Source organism: Syngnathoides biaculeatus, chromosome 13, assembly GCF_019802595.1.
Source record: "Syngnathoides biaculeatus isolate LvHL_M chromosome 13, ASM1980259v1, whole genome shotgun sequence".
Lineage (NCBI taxonomy): Eukaryota > Metazoa > Chordata > Actinopteri > Syngnathiformes > Syngnathidae > Syngnathoides > Syngnathoides biaculeatus.
The window spans coordinates 14,654,703-14,677,871 of NC_084652.1; the positions used below are offsets into that span (position 1 = coordinate 14,654,703).

Below are 23,169 nucleotides of genomic sequence, written 5' to 3' on the forward strand. Positions count from 1 at the left end.
GGTTCAGGAGCATCCTGAAATGTAACCTGGAGGCCAAATATCCCTAACCTTAAGTGGGTAGAGTATGAAAAAATAAAAAATAAATACGTTATCTAAATGGTTTCCAAGTGCTATTTTTTAACTAAATATTTTCTTAATCGTTATTTAGCTTACTCCATGAAAGTGGGTCACGACTTTCCTAATAGGGAAATGCGGGTTTCAGGGAGACACCAGTTTTTGACAAGAATCAATGATCTAATCAACAAAACACTTTCACGTTTAGCTCATTCCCTCGAATAGGAAGATAAATAAGTGAGTAAGTCGTTTCCAGTAAACGCTCCTCCACCAGCCCCATCTCAAAAAAACAAGCCGCTTCCCCCACCTTTATCTGAGAGCACTGAGACCAGAGGGCGGTCCGTTACGAGGAGCCTGCTAGCGTTAGCTCTGACCAGCTAACATGCCACTCTCCTGTGCGGTTCACTTTGTAGGCAGCACAACCAATAATATCATGAAGTAGACTTCTTGTTTCTCGCACCATAACTGCCCAATAAAAGGCGTCTTTCAGTCCCATGGTCATCGTTTGGAAGGACTCATGTTTGGACTTTCGAAGCGGGCTCAAATGGGATTTACCCAGTTAGCCCCCGCTGCTAATGGTTGCGCTGGAACCGGTTCATACTAGCTCTGTGGACACAGGTACTTAAGAACATTTTTTCCTGATTTACTTCGTTTGATAAACAAACACCTAATCACAAATGTCCTTCTTATAGATATATACTGGCTCGCGTATCCAGGATTTCAATATTGCTCTGGACATCGATCTGCTTGTGAAAAGGCAGCGAACGAGTAACAGCTAACGTTAGCCCTGCGAGTAGCATAACAAAGTTTGAGGAGATGACTGACTGGTTTATGCTTGGATAACAGTATCCTAGCACCATCTCTTTTTCTTTGGGAAATACCGGGACAAAGCTAGTCGGCTTAGAACTTTGTTGACATGTTTGTTGAAGACGATCATACTGCTTTCCCGCGGTAGTACTGCTTTCGTGACCATCATTGAGATATTACCATGCAAATCCTGTACTAATGGGGTGCTTGCCTTGTTATCATATAAATTATGTATGTGAGTAAAAATTTTAAATAATTTATGTACATAAGACCAGCGTGATTAGGAGGACCTTTAAAGAATTCTCGATAATTACAGTTTTCTTTTAAGAAAATTATGAATCTTTAAAAATCCTAAATGAATTGGGCTTAAGATTTTAGGTGTGGCCTTTTTGTTTCATCGAAGTGAACAACGTTAAGGAATTTCTGTATCCTATTTTCAGAAGGTTGGTATCATCGGAAAGCTTGCTAAACACAAACTTGTAAGATGTAATAATGAGTTTAATTAATTATGTTGTTTAAATAAATGGCAGTGTCCACCCATGGTCTGAATCTGTTATCCTCACTAGGGTTGCTAGTGTCCTGGCGGTCATCCCAACCGGCTCAAAGCGAGAGGCAGGGTACACCATGAACTGTTTGCCAGCCAATCGCAGGTCACATGGAAACAACCAACCATTTGCACTCCCCATTCCCACTTATTGACAGTTTAGAGTCTTCACTTAACCTACCATGGATGTTTTTAGAATGTGGGAGGTACCCCAAAAAAAAAAATACACAGGCACGATGGGGAGAACATGCAAACTTCACAAAGTCAAGCTGGAGTTGAATCCAGGTCCTCAGAACTGTGAGGCAAATGTGCCAATTTATCGTCCACCGTTCCACCACATTCAAAACACTCATTGGAGAAAAAAAAAAAACTTCCAGAAGGTCAATAGCACTGTTAAAAGGCATTTGTCATTGTTCAAATTCATGAAATTAGCATTGGAAAATCTGAGCCATCGTGGCCAGCTTGAGTGACATCTCAAATGACCTGGCCGGGGGGCTCTGCAAATTGATCAGTTTCCATCACATTTGGGAGAATGAAGAATTCTTATCTTTTATGTTATTGAGGGCTGTTTGTCATCTATACATTTGAATATGTCAGAGATTTCTTGCTCATGTAATTGGATGACAAATGGGAAATTTCAAAGTTATGATTACAATTGGGAAGTGTGTTCTATGTTATCAGTAATGTTAAGGTGAGTAACGTGACTGCAGTTAACCACAGAATACAACAAGCTATGTCTTTAAAGGTTGTATAGTATTGTTTAAAATGTTCATAATGTTCTTTCCCTGCAAGGCAAACAAATGACAATATACGATAGCATTAGGTTATGTGCTCTGAGGAAGGAAAACCAACAGCTTAGATGTCAACTATTTCTTTTTTTTTTTTTTTTTAGTCTCATGCATTATTGTTCATGGGTTAGTTGTTCTTCTGTAACTCTTGTTTTCCTTCTACCCTTTTAGCTGGTTCATATCGAACTCATAATAAGCAGGTGGATTAATCAGAGCAACCATGCCTCCCAGGCCATCCTCGGGAGAACTATGGGGGATGCACTTGATGCCACCCAGCATCAAAGTGGACTGCCTCCTGCCGAACGGCATGATCCTCACGTTGGAGTGCCTTCGCGAGGCCACGCTGATCACAGTGAAGCACGAGCTTTTCAAAGAAGCCCGGAAATACCCTCTTTACCATCTGCTGCAAGAGGAGAGCTCCTACATCTTTGTCAGTGTTACCCAAGAGGCAGAACGAGAGGAGTTTTATGATGAAACCAGACGATTATGTGACCTCAGACTCTTCCAGGCCTTCCTCAAAGTCATCGAGCCTGTAGGAAACAGAGAAGAGAAGATCCTCAATCGAGAAATAGGTATTGTCCTTGAATAACCATAGAATTATCTCAACAATAACTAGAGTACTATTGACCAAAACATTAGATCCACTTTCATACTGTAAGCGAAATTTTGATTTAACAAGATTGTATTGTAGAACTCTGGGTGAATTGAATTTTAATCTATATAGTTGAATTTGAATTTCTACACTTGAATATTTTTATCCAAAAACATAATTTGAATTTGTATTATTTAATTTGAAACATTGCTTTTTAAAACAAAATCTTAATAGTATAGTTTGAAATTGAATTTGTTTGTTTGAAGTCCAATAAACTTGGAAGTGAAAAAGATTTTTTTTTCAATCCTCAACAAAAATATGCATAATTTATTGTCACATTGAGTTTGACAAATTCAAATCCAAATTAGCTGTGACAGATGTCAGGGGACTCTAGGAATAGCAACCAATCAGCGATACACAGACGTCCTATTCAGCCAATAAATGCTTTTTTTTTTCAAGTAAAAGGATGCAGGGCTAAAATTTGGCCATAGTTTTGAACGTTACGGTTAAAAAAAAATCACTGCGTAATTTCCAAGTTATTGAAAATACCCATGTCATGTGATTAAAAAAAATTAAAAATAACGGCACTGATTAACCGAAGAGATCTGTGACTCGCCAATCGATTACTAATCCTTGCAGTCCCCAGATCTCTGTCCCAGCTAACATGACATTGAATCTGTCTGACTGAATCTGAAATGATTACATAATCTGAAATAATCACACATTTTCATTGCCGATTAAAACATTTCTACATTAATTTTCATGTTTACTGGACTTCAGTTCCATACTAAGAAAGTTACTTTGAATCACCCTGTGTGTATATATATATTCTTAATGCATTGCCAGGGTATTGGATGGGACTCCCTATTTGCTGTTACTCAAGGGAATCTAGTGCAAAAAATTCGATTGGGACATTTCCAGCATTTTCTCATTTTAAAGATCATTTATTGTACAAAAGTACATTAACAGCATTGACCTTTCTTGAGAACCAAATGTGCTTGAAAATAAAAATAAATCGAACTGGTCTTTACAGCACTTTGGAAACAATGTAAAGTTGCAGCATCAACACATTTTGCAGCGCAAAGAAAGCAGAAAATACTTGCTTTATTCTATTAGTTATACTATTGGCTTTAACTGTCTTCCCTTTTAGGTTTCGCTATTGGGATGCCCATATGCGAGTTTGATTTGGTTAAGGATCCAGAAGTCCAGGACTTCAGAAGGAACATTTTGAATGTTTGCAAGGAGGCAGTGGACCTCAGAGACTGTAACGGCTCCCACAGTAGAGCCCTGTACGTCTATCCCCCCAATGTGGAATCCTCAGCTGAATTGCCCAGGCACATCTATAACAAACTAGATAAAGGTTAGACAAAAGCTAATCTTGTCCTGAAAAATGTCCTCCCAAACCCCTTTTACCCATTTTCTTTAACAAACATTTTCTGTGTGCTTTGTATTTCCTTTTCCTTAGGTCAAATAATTGTGGTAATATGGGTTATTGTGTCACCCAGCAACGACAAGCAGAAGTACACTTTGAAGATCAATCACGACTGCGTGCCAGAGCAGGTTATCGCCGAGGCCATCCGCAAGAAGACGCGCAGCATGCTGCTCTCCCAGGAGCAGTTAAAGATGTGTGTGCAGGAGTACCAAGGGAAGTACATCCTCAAAGTCTGTGGTTGCGATGAATACTTATTGGAGAAATACCCTCTGAGTCAGTACAAGGTAATTTAATTTCATATGATGCTAACAACATCTGATGCTTATACATTTAACGTAAATTGCATCATATCAAATTAACATTAAGTCAAATTTGAAAAAAGTTGAATAGATGCTGTGTAGATGTAATGTGCAAATTTCAGTAATTTATAGTTTTTTTTTTTTTCTTTCTCTGTACCCAGTATGTCCGGAGCTGTATCATGTTGGGACGAATGCCTAACTTGATGCTGATGGCAAAAGACAGTCTATATTCTCAACTGCCAATGGACAATTTCACCATGCCGTCATACGCGAGACGAATATCCACGGCAACACCTTACATGAATGGGGAAGCATCCACAAAGTCGCTATGGACTATCAACGGAGCACTAAGGATCAGGGTGCTCTGTGCCACTTACGTCAATGTCAATATCAGAGACATAGACAAGGTATAAATGCGGCAAATGTGTGTCATCATCATTATTTTGGGGTTGTAGTTTAAAACTACTGCTTTGGATAATGACACACTATTCTTTTGCATTTTAATGTAGTCAGAGACGGAGCTGAATAACTTATATGTGGTGTTTGTTTTCCCCTAATTTAGATTTACGTCAGGACCGGGATCTACCACGGTGGAGAGCAGTTGTGTGACAATGTCAACACCCAGCGAGTGCCTTGTTCAAATCCCAGGTAATTCACAAAAGAATACTAGAATGCACCCAAGCTGTGCGTAATTATTTGTAAATCTCAAACTTGTTTATTTCAGGTGGAATGAGTGGCTCAACTATGACATGTACATTCCAGACATCCCACGTGCTGCCCGCCTTTGCCTGTCCATCTGTTCGGTTAAAGGGAGGAAGGGAGCAAAAGAGGTTAGCTGTAGTTACATTTAAAATGTCCATTTGATCTGGTTATTGATGTTACCGTTGGGCAGCTGGATAATGTCGTTGCCTGAAAATAAAAACTTTGTGATAGTTGCACAGTTATCAAATGTTACGGATCCTCAATATTTTGTGATGGAAATCACTCAATGCTAACTTTTCAAACTAGTAACACTGATTGTTCTGGATATTTTGCAAAAAAAAATAAAATAAATAAATGTCCGACTTCCTCTCCTTGAGCCGTCACCTTATCGTGGTGGAGAGGTTTGTGTGTCCCAATGATCCTAGGAGCTAAGTTGTCTGGGGCCTCATGCCCCTGGTAGGGTCACCCATGGCAAAAAGGTCCTACGTGAGGCACCAGACAAAGTACGACTCCAAAACCCCCATGACGAGTGGGAAAAAATTGGATCTCGGTTTCCCTTGTCACTGGGGCCCCCCTCTGGAGCCAGGCCCGGAGGTGGGCCTCGAACGCGAGCGCCTGGTGGCCGGGCCGCCACCCATGGGCCTCGGCCGGGCACAGCCCAAAAGGAGAACATGGGTCCCCCTTCCCATTGGCTCACCACCTGTAAGAGGGGCCATTGGGGTCGGGTGCGATATGAGCTGGACGGTGGCCAAAGGCGGATGGAAGTGTCCGACATGGTGGCCCGCGACCAAATATGCTTCAGATGCTGTCCAGTACAAATTTCATAAATGAATTTGATAAAAAACCTACTGCAAAGAAAAGAGAAAAAAAAACAGACGCTGCTATCGCCCATCCTTCTTGCTTACCGCTTTTTGGGTACTACCGTGGAATCCTTTATGGGTCCGATTTTTAATCTGAACCAGGTACTATACTAACGACGGCTGGCTAGCTATCTTGATACAATAAATACATTAAAATAACAGATATTGAAGCCATAGTTTATTTTATGATTATGAAGTAATCATTATGTTCTGCAGTTGAACAGTATGCAGAATTCTTTTTATCCAATACCTAATGTAATCATTGTCCTGTGGTAATGTTCTTGGCATAATTTTAAAAGTAATAGAAATTCGGACACATTTTTCCTTGGAGTGATTTTCTATAGGTTGGCTGAATTGTACGCATAGACGTAAATAAATTTTACAAATAATTGGCATAAAAATGTATTTCAACTTTGGTTTCCTCATTTAGTGTTTTGGTCAATAATTTTCATTTCTGTATATCTCTGCGGTACACACATTGTATGTATGCATTTGTAATAAATGAAGTCTAATTTTATATTCTCGACTGGTGTTGGATAACAGCATCATGGAATCCAAACAACTTAGCTGAGGAGTTGTTGCTATTGTTGTAATTGTTTACTTCTATTCTTGTAGGAGCACTGTCCCCTGGCCTGGGGCAACATCAACCTGTTTGACTACACTCATACACTTGTAGCAGGGAAGATGGCGCTCAACCTCTGGCCCGTCCCACACGGCCTGGAAGATCTGCTCAACCCCATTGGTGTCTCGGGCTCAAACCCCAACAAGGTCAGACACGTTGTCTTATGACTCTAGTTTTGTGTTGTTTACTCACTTTTAATAGACCTTTAAAGAAAAAATTAAACCACCCTCTTTAATCACCAAGCTTTCTATCAGCCTGCTGTAAGGGAATCTTTCTTTCATTACCATAAATTTGTCTCTAATTTTGTAGGAAACCCCTTGTCTGGAATTGGAGTTTGACCATTTCAGCTCTCCTGTCAAGTTTCCCGATATGACCATTATTGAGGATCATGCAAACTGGAATATTTCCAGAGAGCTTGGCTTTAATTACTGCCCTACTGGTTTGGTAAGAGAGCAAATGTGTTAAGGTTTCACCATATTGAGCATGAAACTGGATATTTTTTAATCTGTGCTGAAAAGAAAAACAGTTGAAACTCAGTTATCTTGATTTATCCAATCCTAAGAAAGTCTGATGAAAACTGAATCAAAAACTGAAGCAGAATTTCTAATAGGAAATAATATGAATCCCATTGTTTCAGAGGCTCTAATAATATTAACTGAAAAATATATATTCTCGAGGATAACTATAGTTTAACATACAGAAAATAATGTGAAGTAAATATAATTCAATGAAATGGATAAATGGACATTTAATATTTACTGAATACTCCTAATGGATTATGAAAGACTGAGGAGAAGAGAGGTAGGAGAAGGCGTCATCACGTTTAATTTTTGTCATCAGAGGTATACGAAAACTAAGGAATGTGAAAACTGAGATTCCACTGTGGTTTTTAATGATGTCATCTGCTATTGAAATGGTGGTTAAGTTGATTTTCAATGTGTCATGGTGGGCATTAGAGTAACAGAGTGGCCCGAGACAATCCTTTCACAGATGGCGACAATGAGCAGCTTCGCCAAGTATGTAACCGGGACCCATTGTCTGAGATCACTGAGCAGGAGAAAGACTTTCTATGGAGGCACAGGTAAGCTGTACATACATGTCCATTATGTTGAATTGTTAAGGCCTTGTTTGATGCCACCTACTAGTCACAAATCAATTGTAGATGGCAAATAGTTGCCTTGAGTTTCTTAGTACGGTATTCCAAAATTGCTTATGCTCTTTTATGAAACTCTCGCAGACATTATTGTGTCAATATACCCGACATCCTTCCCAAGATCCTGCTTGCTGTGAAATGGAACTCCAGAGATGAAGTTGCACAGGTAAGCATTGTCTCCCCCCTTTGCTGACATGTATTAATTTCAGGACATTGTTTGGGGAAAACAGATGCCGACCAGGCTTACTTGTTAGCATATACAGTACCTCAGCAGATTTTTCCATTGATAAAGGACACATTCATCTTTTGTTGAGTTCTTTCCAAATACGATTATTTATTTGGGTAATTGTACCTTTTTTTTCCCCCACAAGATGTATTGCCTTCTGAAGGATTGGCCCGCTATCAAGCCAGAACAAGCCATGGAGTTGCTCGATTGCAACTTTCCTGATCCCATGATTAGAGATTTTGCTGTAAAGTGCCTTGAGAAATATTTAACTGATGACAAACTGTCACAGTACCTCATTCAGCTGGTTCAGGTGAGTTACATTTTGTTGTATTCTACATTCTTTCGGCACTGTACACTTCACTGGAGGTGTATAAAATTGTACTTTCTCATAGAATTTAACATTTTAGTACTGTGGTTCACAAAGTTGTAACTACGCTGTCACCATACTAAGGTTTCTAATATTTTTCTCATATCGTAAGACAGCCAATCAACCTTTTGTAATATCGGTCCTAATTTTTAATAGAACTCTTGTGTTAGATGTTTGAGATAATTCAGTTGTAGATTGTGGTGTGGCCAATCAATGATCTGACATTCTTGTGAATCACTCCGGTATTATTAATGCTTTCTTGATATACTTATTTTCATTTTCTTTGACTGGGATAATAGGTTCTAAAGTATGAGCAGTACCTTGATAATCCACTTGGCCGTTTCCTGCTGAAAAAGGCATTAACCAATCAGAGGATAGGACATTTCTTCTTCTGGCATTTAAAGTGAGTGAATTTTCACATCTACAAAAACCAAGGACATCTGTCATCATTTTTTTTCCATTATTTTTTATTAGAAATTCATGGAGAAACGTTTTTTTACGTGATAAGATAAAATCAATATTGATTCAACTGTGGCTTGTGCAAAATGGACTAACTGCTTTGATACATATATGTGTCTCTGGAGTTCCTGCCGACAATATATTAAAGCTACATTTTCTTCTATTATACTTTATTAAAACGTAATGCAAACATAGTAATTTGCCAACAAATGTATTTTATCATTCCAAAAAGCCCACAGTGGTGTTTAAATTTGTACATTAAAATTATTGTCCAAAGCATCATAGCAGTAAATAATTTTTAAAGAATATATATTTATGTCACAGTCTGTTCAAACATTACTCAAATTATTAGCAAAGCGATCTGACCAAACCTGAGGCACGTATTCTTTCCCGTCAACTTGTTTTGATTTTGCCACACATTATGCAGTTGGCCTTAATAAATATTTATAGTACAATCTGTCAATTATGAGTGTAACTGCATGAATTTACATAATTTTTGCAGCCACTGTAGATACAGGAAATGCAAAGAGCACGGAGAAGGAATTTGGCTACAAAAGCGTCTGCCATTCCAAGGTTGATGCAATAAATACATTAATACATATTGAAGCCATAATTTATTAAAGATGATAGAATGATTATTGAGAAATTGAACAGGATAGAGAATTATTTTGATCCTATTACATAATATACTACAATAATTGTCTTGGTGTAATGTTCCCAACATTTTTTTTTAAATACTGAAATGCATACAAATTGTTTTGGAAGTGAATTTATGGCAGTTGGCAGCTCTCATAGTATTTTCGTTGTCTTTGGACTTCTGGCCATGGGTTCGACAGTTTTAGGTTTTCGGTTTCGGCCAAGAATTTTCATTTCGGTACATCACTAACTCTTAATTTCTTGGAGATCATCAGATGTCTTTTTTTTTTTTTTTGTCAGCTGTAAGATAAAGTAATCTAAAATAAATGTAAAAAAAATATTTAACTTTGCAAGGTCAAAGATTTCTTTTTAAAATGAAAAACCCAAATCCACAACATTTGCTTATTCCAGTTTGGTGAGCTGAACCTGTATTCAATGGGCTAGTGACAGAAGCTCGCAGGGGAAGACGCAAGCACCAAGCGGGTTATTTAAATGTCAATCAATTTTTATTTGCCCCAAAATTATTATAAGTGTGTGTTCAGGCAAATGGCATATGTTGGTGCAGTGCTTCACATACAAACATGTTGCTGCACTGCTCTGTTTTGGTTTGACTTTGTTGTGGATGGACAAGAACCAATGCAGTTGTAGTGCATGTTTTCGAATGTTGATATAAGCATTTACTTGCTTGGTCCCTCCTCTATGAACAATGGGGGTTACTGTACTGTTAATAGCACAACATTGCATAAATAATACCGTAATATTTTAGACGTATGTCTCATCACTCACTTTTTTGTTCTTCCTGCGTTATACACTCTGTAATGACTTCATCTATTCATTCATTAAGAAAAAGAATTTACATCTGCATCTCGATGCATCTAAGACTCATTCATTTCTCCTATCCCTGCTGTATACCAACTCCATCAAAGTGCAAGATTTTTTTGGGGGATAGAATATCACTAGCACAGTGGGGTGCCAAGAAGACTGCAGTGTGTGACTCGAGAACATGGAGGGGGGTGGAGAGTGCAGCTGTCAGTGCCCGAACTGTCGAACTGAGCTCAGGGGATGATCTTAGCAGTGAGCATAAGTTAGCTGTGCATTGCTGCACAGCTGCTGTGTAGGGCGTGTGCCGCAGGAACACCAACTGGAAGGTTGTTTAATTGAATTAAAAAAGCAGAGCATATTAGTGAGTTAACAGCTACAATCTACAATTTTGATATTTCTAATGTAGACAACTTCCATACAAATTATCAGGAGATTCCTCTGGATCTGAGCAAACAAAATAGAAACAGTTTAGATAAACATGGTTTGACAGCAATATCAACATCGAAAGCGACATCTAAATATGTCAGGTGGAAATGTCCATTTCAAATGGTCCAGTTCAGCTTGAGATTTCATTTTGATATGTCATTAAATCTTGATGCTACTTAATGCAATTTAAAAAAATGTTATGTGCAAGGATTAATACAAATTTAGATGCTGATATACATACTCTGTTCTCGGGATATTTGCTACTCACAAATTCACTTATTCAATATTTTGAGTAAACATTCTCATTTTTAAACTTTTCTTTTTTTTTTTTTTGTTTTTTTGCTTTGGCCTGGAGCTGCACAGTGGAGCAGTTGTATAGAGCATTGGGGTCACAGTTCTGAGGGGCTGGGTTCAAATCCTGGCCCCGCACGTGTGGGGTTTGCATGATCTCCCCGTGCCTGTTTGGATTTTCTCCGGGCACTCGGGTTTCCTCCCACATCCCAAAATAATGCATTAACTGGAGACTCTAAGCTACCCCGAGGTGTTATTGTCAGTGTGACTATTGTCCATCTCCATGTGCCCTGCGATTGGCTGACAACCAGTTCTGGGTGTACCCTGCCATCTGACCGATCACAGCTGGGATTGGCTTCAGCACTCCTGCAACCCTTTTGAGGATAAGGGTCTTTGAAAATGGATGGATGGATGCTTTGGCCAAAACCTTGCTTATAAAACAAATTTTGCTTTGGTGCAATCTTGTCGCATCTTGGTGGCAAGGAGCTACAGTATGTGGCTATGAGGCAGGGGTCTTCGTTTATGGTGGGCATACCCCCATTGAATTGAATTTTTTTTTTTTTTTTGTTTAGACAAATATATGAAACATTTTAGGAAGGCATCAATTACTCATGGATTTTTTTTTTTTGCTATTCATGGCAGTGCATTGTCCCTATCTGGCGTCATGCTCTGGGGCACTTTCTCTTCAACTGGAATTGGGGTCTTTATCAATGTAGAAAGAATTATAAACAGTTCAAAATAATAGTCATTGTCAGCACAAAACCTTCAGGCTCTGCTAGGGAAAAAAAGATGTTAGGAAAAGCCTACTAGAATAACTGAACTTGTTATTATTACAAATGTTTTGTATTAATGTTGTTGGTATTAAGAATTAATATGAAGACTCAGAGGCACTTTGAATAGTGTGCTTCTGAATTTGAACGTAATTGGTTAATTCTGAGCACAGCCACACCCTAGTTACCGGAATATCCCGTGTCTAATGGGCAGTCATCTATAATAGAGTTGACCTCAAAATGCTGTAAAACCATTTTACCTATATATAATGCATTCTTACAATGCGAGATTTTGCTTCTACCCATATGATCAAATCATGAAGTATAATCACAATTTTGTTTTTTTTTCAGTTTCAGTTCTCCTCTTTTTTTCCTCATGCGTTTTAGAGAACTTCCACTTTTCAGTGATATTTCTTGTCCTAAAAGCTGTTTTAGTTGTACTTTTTCAAACATTATGTATTTGAATGCTTTTAATCATGTAAAGCGAGTTGAGATTCCTTGTGTATGATTTCTGAGAAAATTAACTGCTATTTAAGGCACCTTAAAGTAGATAAAATTTGGTACATTAAAGTTGTAATTTTTTTTTTCAGTTTTCAATTTGCTCTTGTTTTCAAATTCACAATCTACGTTGGTATTCTAAATGAGAAAACGCACAGTCGTACTCATATGTTTGATCACTGGGGCAGAATTTGTAAGGTGGGTGCAATTCTTTAAAGAAATCATGAAAGATCTGGTAAAACGCATACAATTTATTTTACTGGGATTCAAATTAAATTGTCAGAAAGCATAATCATAAAACTAAGCGTAGCCATAAAGGATTGAATGTGGTTGTTCAGTCATCAGTTTTATTTACAAATATAGTTCACAAATTCTGCAAGGGTATGTAAACTTATGAGCATAAACACAGGTGTGTTTACCTTTCATAGCCACGGTATTTTCAAATGATCCAAAAATGTATTTTTAATGGAGCTAATTAGTGGGCCAAATCATTTCTGAAAAAAAGCCTTATACAGAAGTAACCATGTATCTTCACCAACATGTCTTCAGATCGGAAATGCACAACAAGACGGTTAGCCAGAGATTTGGACTCCTGCTGGAGTCGTATTGCCGGGCCTGCGGCATGTACCTGAAACACCTGAGCCGGCAGGTGGAGGCCATGGAGAAACTCATCAATCTCACTGACCTCCTCAAACAGGAGAAAAAGGATGAGGCACAGAAGGTAATCGGACTGCTGACAGCTGCTTGGCGAAATCATTGAGTTTAATCATGTCGACATCTGGCCTTTGAGCCATGGAGGTCATTATAATATTTCATGGCAGGATGCTTTTGTGATGGTGGCTGTGTTTATGTAGAGTTTCAAGCTTGATTGATTCTAATAGGGGGGAAAAAAATTGCAGCAATTTTAACAAAGGCAGCGGTAAAAATTTGCTTTGTATGCAAGTGAATGACAAACACAAATCTTTCTATTTCCTTGAAATGAGAAAGACCGGTTGCACTATTATTTTAATTATTTAGTATTAAGGTACCATCCGACCTAATCATGAATACCTAGGTCATATATGTTTTACTGACTTCTTGAGACGCCCTGGGCATATCCACCACTGCAATATGTGATTCAATATGAAGGTGTATCATAGCTAATAATGCTCAGTATTCATCAACAATCAACCATAGTAGTAGTCGTAGTAATTCACAATGTTATTTACATAAGATGCCAAGCCCATGTCAACTTTAGTCATACATTTTAACCTGGATTTTGTCAGTTTTACAATAAGGCACTAAATTACACTCTATGCTATATTAATTTCCTCACCTTATTTAATTATATGAGAGGTGACAAATTAGTGCTGAAACAATTAATAGATGGGTTAGGGTAACTTGAATAATTTGATTACAAAAAAAGTTGAAGCAAAATCTCTGCCTCAAAGCTTTTCAATAATTTTTTTACACACAAACTCATGTTACTGTATCTTGCACACCGTTCCATGTAGAAATAAGTGCGCGTTGGTACTGAGCGAGGTGGGAAGAGTGTGTAAAAGACAGAATCCTCTAAGTTTTATTGTATGGAATAGTAACAAAACAAATATGCAATAATCACATCAATTTAAGAAATTAATTTCTGCAAAAAATTATTCTTAAAAAAATTGCTAGTTTAAGAGCTAGTCAGAATATTAGACACCTATTATGAATCAGTGCCTCTATAATGCTAAAGATGTAAAAGAAATCATTTACTTTCTTTTCATTCTTGTATTTGTAAAAGCCAAACATAACTGATAAATGTTATGAAAGAGATGCTTGTTGTCAAGTCATCTGTGATATCTGTGTGGAGTCTGATCTTCCACAGAGCACATAAAGTGCATATCGTTTTTTTTTTTTTTAAGTTCAGATGTAGTTTTCAAAATCTTTTCATCATTCTTGCTTAGTATTGCCAAGAGTTGTGGACAACATGCATTGCCAGTGGGTGTTTACATTCACCCGCACGGCCTGAGTAAAGTAGAGTTGCATCATTGGAAGGGTTGGTAATTTTTCCAAAGCAAACCAGCAGATGGGCTACACTTTTATTTACCGCTCCAACTTGACTCCTCCAGATTTTCACATCTGCTGTGTTATTGATTTACCTGCTTCTCTGCTCTCAGGTTCAAATGAAGTTTCTTGTGGAGCAGATGAGAAGGCCCGACTATATGGATGCACTGCAGAGCTTCACCTCCCCTCTGAATCCAGCACATCAGCTGGGAAACCTCCGGTACTTCACAATCCTTACGTAACACATTTGACCACTGGTAGCTAATCTGTCCCACTAATTTCAGAATTGAATTCTGTTCAGCAACCGCAGACCTCTTTTTTTGCGAAATGTATGTTCAACCTATATTTAATTCAATGCACTACAAAGACTACAACACATTTCAAAAAACCTTGGGCAGGTTCATGTTTAACACTGTATTACATCACCTTTTAATAACATTAAATAAGAGTTTGGGAACTGAGGACACTAATTGTTGAAACTTTGTAAGTGGAATTCTTTCCCATTCTTGCTTGATGTATAGCTTCAGCTGTTCAACAGACTGGGGTCTCCATTGTTATATTTTACTCTTCATAATGTGCAATACATTTCCAATGGGAGACAGGTCTGGACTGCAGGGAGGCCTGGCTAGTACCTGCACTCTTTTACTGCGAAGCAACGCTGTTGCAACACGTGCAGAATGTGGTTTGGCATTGTCGTGCTGAAATAAGCAGTGGCATCCATGGAAAAAGATTTCTCCATGACCTGTATTTCAACATTAATGTTGCCTTCACAGATTCTGGCTTTTGAACTGTGCGTCTGTAACAATCCAGATGGTTTTTTCCCTATTTGCCATGGAGAAAACGACGTCCACTATTTCCAAAAACAATTTGAAATGTGGACTCAGAATATGTTTCCACTTTTCATCAGTCCATCTTAAATGAGCTTGGACCCAGAGAAGCCGGAAGCGTTTCTGGGTGTTGTTAAAAATTGCTTTGCATAGTAGAGTTTCAAGTTGCACTTACGGATGTTGTGCTAAACTGTATCTACCGAAATTGGTTTTCTGAAGTGTTCCTGAACCCATGTGGTGTTCCCTTTACACATTGATGTCAGTTTTTGAGTGCCACCTGAGGGATCGAAGGTCACGGGCATTCATTGTTCGTTTTCGTCCTTGCCGCTCACATGCACGGATTTCTCCAGATTCTCTGAACCTTTTCATGATATTATGGAGTGTCAATGTAGAACAGTAAATATCTCGTTTTTGTAGTGTATTCAATGAATTATAGATTGAAGATGATTTCCACATTATTAATCTACAGTTTTGCAACTTCATTGGATTTGGGTTTGTAACACTATAGCTGATAAACAAGGGGACTTTGATCAATCTCGTAGGATTTTCATTTCTTGTGCTGTGATTGTTATTGGTATTAATATTGCACAAACTCGGACAGAACTGTGGGCAGCATCAGCTTTTTGTGTTTTGTATGAATATTGTGGGAACTTTTTGTTTTAAGCCATACAATGGCCCACTAGCATCCTGAATCTTCTTAGGCTTCTGGTAGTAAGCCTCAGCAATTGCCTGGGACCCAATTTGATTATACCATCTTGTAAATCCCCCTGCATAGTCCACCCTTACAAGTTATTGTTGGCTCGTGGCTAGGAGGGAGCTTGAAAGACTGCTCATATTGCTCCATATCAAGGACACATTTTTTATTTGTTTGGGGAGAGGCTCCATGGTCTTTCTTTCCTGGGAGCCCAAGGGAGTCAAGAAACGCCTGTTTAGGAAGGATGGAATTACACCGTGGTTGTATTGAGAATACTTTGTTTCCGGTTCCCTTGTTTTCACAACACTTATCAATAATGCATTGTATTTTTTTTTTTAAATACATTTTGTGCTTGTGAATTTTTGTGTTTGCATACATTTACAATTTGTTTAAGGCATATTGGGATGGTGTGTTTGTGTGTGTGGGACAAAAAAAAGTTTCTAGCATGGCTTTTCACCCTATCGCAGTTGAGTCCGGAATGTACTCCTGTGACTAACAGTCACTTTTTTTTTTTTTTTAATTTATCTTTGAAAAAATATTTTAAGATGACTGTGTCTGCCCTAGTCACATCATTTTTTTTATGCTTCTCACTGATTACTTGCTGGTTTCTGTTCCAGTCTGGAAGAATGCCGGATGATGTCATCTGCCAAGCGACCTCTGTGGCTTAATTGGGAAAATCCAGATATGATGTCAGAGCTCCTGTTTCAGAACAACGAGATTATCTTCAAAAACGGAGATGGTGTGTTTTGTAATCCACATTTGTTCTTTCTTGCCTCCAGCCATTTCTGTGGCCTCATCTGTTCTCTTTATTTAGAAAGTTATATTCATGGTAAACACTTCACTGTGCATTGTGGCCAAATTATCTTTGACGGTCCTCCTTATAATGCCATAACGTATCACGGAGTTGATGTTACAGGAGCTCAAAATTGATGCTCATCTCATTGTCGTCTCCTTCCTTGTTTTACTATGCCACTGCAGATCTGAGGCAAGACATGCTGACACTGCAGATCATTAGAATAATGGAGAACATCTGGCAGAACCAAGGCCTTGATCTCAGGTAGGTGCCTCAGTTGATGGTGACAGCAAAGATGCAGGTACTCATTAATAGGCACTGAGTAACTTTTATGTTCTCTGATCTATGTCGTAATGCAGATTACTTGCAAAGCCTTCCAACCACCTAAGGTCATCAGAAACTAAAGCTGCTTAGACATTGCCTTCCCTGGTATATTGGCCTATCAGATGTGTAACAGTCAAGGCTGTAGTTATTTGCTCATCTCTTCCAGACAGTACTTGTTAGAGAGGGACAGGCTATGCGCTTGGACACAAAGGTCCAATTAGTTGCTTGGATATGTCACTGTGGCAGCTTTGGCTTTCCAAAAAGAAACAGGATTGCTTGAACTGTGAATGTCTATGGTGTTGAAGTTGATTCAGATATCAACAAAAAGCACATTCCCAGGTCGAATTCAACTGCCCCCACTTTGCGTCAGTACCTTAAACCAGGGTTTCTTAAACCCTAAAAAGTTAGAACCCTTTACGGGGGGGAGAAGAGACTTTTCATAGTTAAAGTCCCAATTTCACATTCATATATTGTCAGGCAGAATCCTTGCGTTCTCCTACAACGGTATTAGGGATCGCAAATGGTTACAATTAATCGGTTATAACCGGTTTTCGATTGTTTAAAACCGAAACCGTAATCGGACTTTCGAAATCGGTTAAAATTTCCAATAATTTCTTCCGGTTCCGGTATTCCACATTGCGCTATTTTTTCAATATCATTTCCACTTTTTTCAAGAATGTTAACATTAAAACATTTTTACAAAAATAAGAACAAAAATTTAACTTATACGAGTGCGTTGTTGAAAGCCACATTCAACAAGATTGTTTATCAATATTGTATACAAACTACCCCATTACCGCGGAGTAAATTAACGATCGATGGTGTAGCGCCGGAGAAAAGGAGTCGGAGGCAGAGTGTCGGACACAGGAACAAAACTTGTTTTATTGGCAGACATCAAAACATTACTCGCATAACGGCGGGAACTCTGTGAACTCGTCACTCCGGAAGAGCAACAACAAAAACAGTCCGTGTGGAACCCTGCACCCCAACTCGAGGTCCTGCGGGTGAATTATGTAAACACCACAATGGTACCGGTTAATCGTTTTTTTGCTACAAGTGTTCGGTTAAAACCGATTATGAAAGTAAGCGTTTTTTTGCGATCCCTAATCGGTATTCAAGAAATTAAAAAACAGCAGAATTGAATTCCGGGGTGATGGGAACCCCATGACCAGACAAAAGACGTTAGCCCTTTGCAAAAGAATATGACTGCTTGCATCATCCCGAAACTCTTTCTCAGAGGTTAAAGTGATACGATAAATAAACCTGAGCTTGACTAACCAGTTTAATAGGCATAAAGTAATCTGCAAACATATGTACCTTTGTGCCTCACAAAGAGATGCCCCCCGAGAACCAAAAACACAGTAGCAGCATTGAATTACCATATTAACACTTGGTCCATTTTTTTTTACCAGCATGTGACTCTGAAGCAAGGTGGAAAAAAGACTGGCTTAGATGGCTAGTGCACAAGGGTCTTAAAATGATCTTGCGGGCCACCAAAAAACCTTTCAATTAGTGTCCAAGTTCTTTGACTCTTTGATCTAAGTGCTGAACTCCCCGCCCCCCCCTTTTTTTTCCAGGATGCTACCCTACGGTTGTCTGTCCATCGGCGACTGTGTTGGTTTGATTGAGGTGGTGAGGAATTCTCACACCATCATGCAGATTCAGTGTAAAGGAGGCCTAAAGGGGGCGCTGCAGTTCAACAGCCACACGCTGCACCAGTGGCTCAAGGATAAGAACAAGGGCGAGATGTGAGTGACATCAACCTTATACATTGCTAGTAATCTAGTCAGAATATTGAGAAGACGCACATTAGGACATCTTATTCTGATGCACATTGTCTTTATTGACATTTATTATTTCAGGTATGACCAAGCTGTAGATTTGTTCACGCGGTCATGCGCAGGCTATTGTGTTGCCACATTTATCCTGGGCATAGGAGATAGACACAATAGCAACATCATGGTTAAAGATGATGGACAGGTAAATTTCACAATATGGCATACATTTTACGTTCCATTATATTAATGTTGATTATCTTTTTATTATTTTATTTTGTAGCTGTTCCACATAGATTTTGGCCATTTCCTTGACCACAAAAAGAAGAAGTTTGGATACAAGCGAGAGCGTGTGCCCTTTGTTCTGACACAAGACTTCTTGATCGTTATTAGCAAAGGAACTCAAGAGTGCACCAAGACAAGAGAATTTGAAAGGTACAGTAAGTGTTCAACATCACCGGTGGTCACCACAGTGTCAGTCATATCTCAAGGCACCACTTTACAATTGTACCGTGACTGGAGTTTTTCAGGCTATTCTGGCAATTGTTCTGCTGTGACTTGCGAGCAAAAATATTTATATCTGAGCACTGTATGCAGGCAGTCAATCTGCTACCTTCAGAACAAGCAGAAATCGGGCAGATAGTGAACACTGCCACACCCAGTTTATGTTTACTGTTAAACTAAACACAAAACAAAGAACTATAGTACATTGTTTAAAACCACAACTTTGCATTCCACTAGCTTAATGCTAACACGTAATAAGAAAAACCATAGATGGGCTAATGAATAGCATCTATGCGGCAGTGGTATAACTTTTTAAACAGATATTTGAACACATTGCAGCAACACCCTGACAAATAATCTCACAATATTGTAGACTAGAGCATCAGCAATTAATCAATTAATTGATAAATCGATTACCTCACAAATCAACTATCTTGACAATAGATTGTTTAGGATCATTCCCTGTGTAAATTCTGAGTTTCAACGACAAATAGATTTCTTCAGTCCTCCATGAAAATAGACTGATTCTCTTTGTGTGGAATCAAAATAAGACATTACCTTGGAAAACAAATAACTTTTGCCCATTTTTTTTACGTAGCAGACTAAACGAGGGTCTGAATCTTAATCAATTTGTTTGTGCATTTTATTTGCTCTTAATTCAAAATACTCTCCCATTTTTGAATGAAGCCATGGAAATAACTTTTTTTAAAAAAAAAAATACAATTCCATCGATTAATAGAAAAAAATTGTTGTTTGGATTATATTTCTATCTCAAGACACCACTGTTTTAGGGAACACTGTACATTCACTTTTGTAATAAATGTTTGGCTAAATAAACGGTTTTGGCTTTGCATCCTGCCCACCAGGTTCCAGGAGATGTGCTACAAGGCATACTTGGCCATTCGGCAGCACGCCAACCTCTTTATCAACCTCTTTTCCATGATGCTGGGCTCGGGGATGCCGGAGTTGCAGTCATTCGACGACATCGCTTACATCCGAAAGACCTTGGCCCTGGACAAGACCGAGCAGGAGGCTCTCGACTATTTCATGAAGCAGATGAACGATGCTCACCACGGCGGCTGGACTACTAAAATGGACTGGATCTTCCACACCATCCGCCAGCATGCCATGAACTGAAACTGCATCCAAAATAGTGAATTTAACAGAAACATAGAGATGGGCGCCGAGAACCAAAAACACGGTAGCGGCAAAGAATTACCACACTAAGACTTGGTCCGATTTTTCGCCAGCATGTGACTCTGAACCATGACCTGCCAGCGCAGTATGAACACAGGGCTGATAAAAAGAGCCTGTATCAGGGACACTAAATGTTTTCACTCCCGTGTGAATTTCTTTTGTGGCTGCACTATATGAACTTGAAGGCACGGTGGAGTTGTATTCCATCAGTTCCCTCCACAGGAACTAAAACAGTTGAATGGACCTTGGGCACATTCGGCCATCTTCATAAGAACTAACTAAAGACACTTTATTCAACCCCACGTTATTTTTTTTTATTTTTTATTTTTTAATTCCCATCGACAGTCATCACCATTACAAGGAACGTCACTATGAAGGTGTACATCGTCAGCACAGGGAACGAGATATATATATATATATATATATATATATATATATATATATATATTTTTTTTTTTGTCAGTCAACTGACGAACACTCATGTCATTTTTTCCCACTACCTTATTGAAAACTATGAACGCTAGATAAATTCACTACAATATTGGTGGATGTGGAAGAAAGTAAAGGACACAAAGAAGCCGATCCAGATTACTCATGGCAATCCTGAGAAAGAAACTAGCAATACTCAAGTACATATGGAAACCTGTTTGAGTGTTTTATTTCAAAGCCTTGATATCCAGCTGCATGCACTAGTATACAGTTTGTCCTCAGCAGTCAAATGAATCAGAACACTAAGAGAGCAACTGTTCCCGTAGAAATATCATTTTTTGCTCCATGCTTCCTTCCACACTTGTGTTCACTAGTAGGATAACTACACAGGCAAAACTGTTTGCGACCATATCAAGATGGATATCAAGGAATATAAAATTTGATATCCTTTATCCTTTTTAGGGTCCATGTAGTAGTGCACTATTTGTCATCACTAGTGAGACAGTTCGTGCCCTATTAGAAAGACTGCATCTTACTAATAATGTCACTAATAATACTAGCACTGTGTTGTTGCCAACTGGTGTACAGTTTTGCCTCAATAGCAACATAATGTTCTTGTATGACAAAGTGTCATACTGGTGAGCCAAATGTACATTACTAGCCTTCTGGACCCTACTAGTTGTACCAAAATGTCCACTGTACTTTAGTCTTTCTAGTAACATGTAATTGTTTTTCTTGTGTAAAAAAAAAAAAAAAAAAAAAATCTAAAATATGTAGTTACTATCCGACTAGAATCACAACAGTTGAGTAGCGATATCAATGAGATGCCCTGCCAGTGACCGGGATGAATATCATTCTGCTACTTGCATTCAATTGTCTGACTAGTCAGGCCAAGTAGTGTACTAGTCCACGGACCTCAAGCTGGATGTCAAGGATATTGGATAAATTCTCTTTCCATAAGTACAAGACTGACAGAGGTATTGTTGTGGCAGACACTCAAATAATAGCATTTATTACCGGGACATCTCTTGTTTTGCTGAATTAGCATTCAAATATGCCTGCAGTGTAGAAGTCCTCGCACACTAGTTGAGTTTTTTTTCTTTTTGTACAGCAGTATATCCATTGCCGTGTATATGTACAGTGAACAGATTTCTTTTTTTGAGTCCATTTCTACTGAGCCAAAGTAGTAGATGTTTAAACCCCTCTACTCAGCAGTCTTATTGTAAAAAAACAAAACAAAAAAAAAAGGTCCCCTCATCTATACTGGTTCTCGTCGCACTGATTTCTGCAGTATGTTTTTTTTTTTTTTTTTTGGGTGTGTGTCGTGTTGTCTTATCAGTATTATTGGGTTGCAGTCAAATTGGGCAGATTCGAACTAACCTCTAGCCACGTTGTGTCATTGGTCTCACTTGGAATATGCAAGGGGAGGTAAAACAAAGTTATTTTCTTCTGTTTTATGCTGTTACACTATGCAAATTGTGATCATAAGTACTGTATTCTGAGAAAATAACACAAAAGAAGAGTTATGTCAAGAAAAAGGAAAGCTGTGGCCCAAACGGAGAAGTGTTGGAAATTTTAAACACATTATACACATGGAAGAAAATAATGCACAATGCTGCACTGTAACCAGATCATCGACTATGTTTCCAAAAGCCTAATAAGGATCAGAACTTTTTTCCCTGCCTTTTTAACCTTACTTGAAATCAGTCAGTTATGCTCGTCTGCTTGTTGACGCTTATTACACTTTGACTTTTTTCCTCTTTTCAACTGTCCAAGTGTCCTCCTTCCGATGATTGTCACCCCTGTGTGTGGAACTATGCAGCTCTGCACGGACTCAGACGTGAGGTATCTAGCTTTACCAAATGATGCATTCACACACACATGTACACATGCATAGTGGTTTCCTGTATTTTTCCCCCCTTTTAGATAAAAGAAAACCAGTCCTGATTAATTGCTTGGGCCGGACCCATTCAAACTGAGACCCCATTTATATGTAATTTATAGAGAAACGATACTGATTCTCTTATGCTTTGTACTTGTCAAACTGAATTACGTACGAAGTCTGCAAATAACTTTTTTTTTTTTTGACCTGATGCTGTTTACTTGAATTTCATGTATAAAATGACCTTGTTACTTGTGAGGTACAACAAAGTCACAATGAAGGTAACAAAACTGCTACTGCTATATGTGCAAATGCCCCCCCTCCCCTTGAATAACGACAGAGGTAATATATTTTTGTATTTTTTTTTTAAA

At 38.5% G+C, this 23,169-nt stretch overlaps 1 protein-coding gene across 1 annotated transcript; it reads left to right on the forward strand.

Moving 5' to 3' along the window:
- Positions 1 to 327: 327 nt before the first annotated feature.
- On the forward strand, positions 328 to 23,169 carry LOC133510830 (phosphatidylinositol 4,5-bisphosphate 3-kinase catalytic subunit alpha isoform). The gene is made up of 21 exons (XM_061839216.1): positions 328 to 672; positions 2,365 to 2,765; positions 3,936 to 4,145; positions 4,251 to 4,501; positions 4,678 to 4,923; positions 5,079 to 5,164; positions 5,241 to 5,346; positions 6,694 to 6,846; positions 7,010 to 7,144; positions 7,657 to 7,781; positions 7,938 to 8,019; positions 8,225 to 8,389; positions 8,746 to 8,849; positions 12,898 to 13,069; positions 14,487 to 14,593; positions 16,512 to 16,633; positions 16,873 to 16,951; positions 18,589 to 18,759; positions 18,874 to 18,991; positions 19,070 to 19,221; positions 20,157 to 23,169. The coding sequence occupies exons 2-21, from the start codon at positions 2,414 to 2,416 to the stop codon at positions 20,425 to 20,427; spliced, it is 3,207 nt and encodes a 1,068-aa protein (XP_061695200.1). The 5' UTR covers positions 328 to 672; positions 2,365 to 2,413; the 3' UTR covers positions 20,428 to 23,169.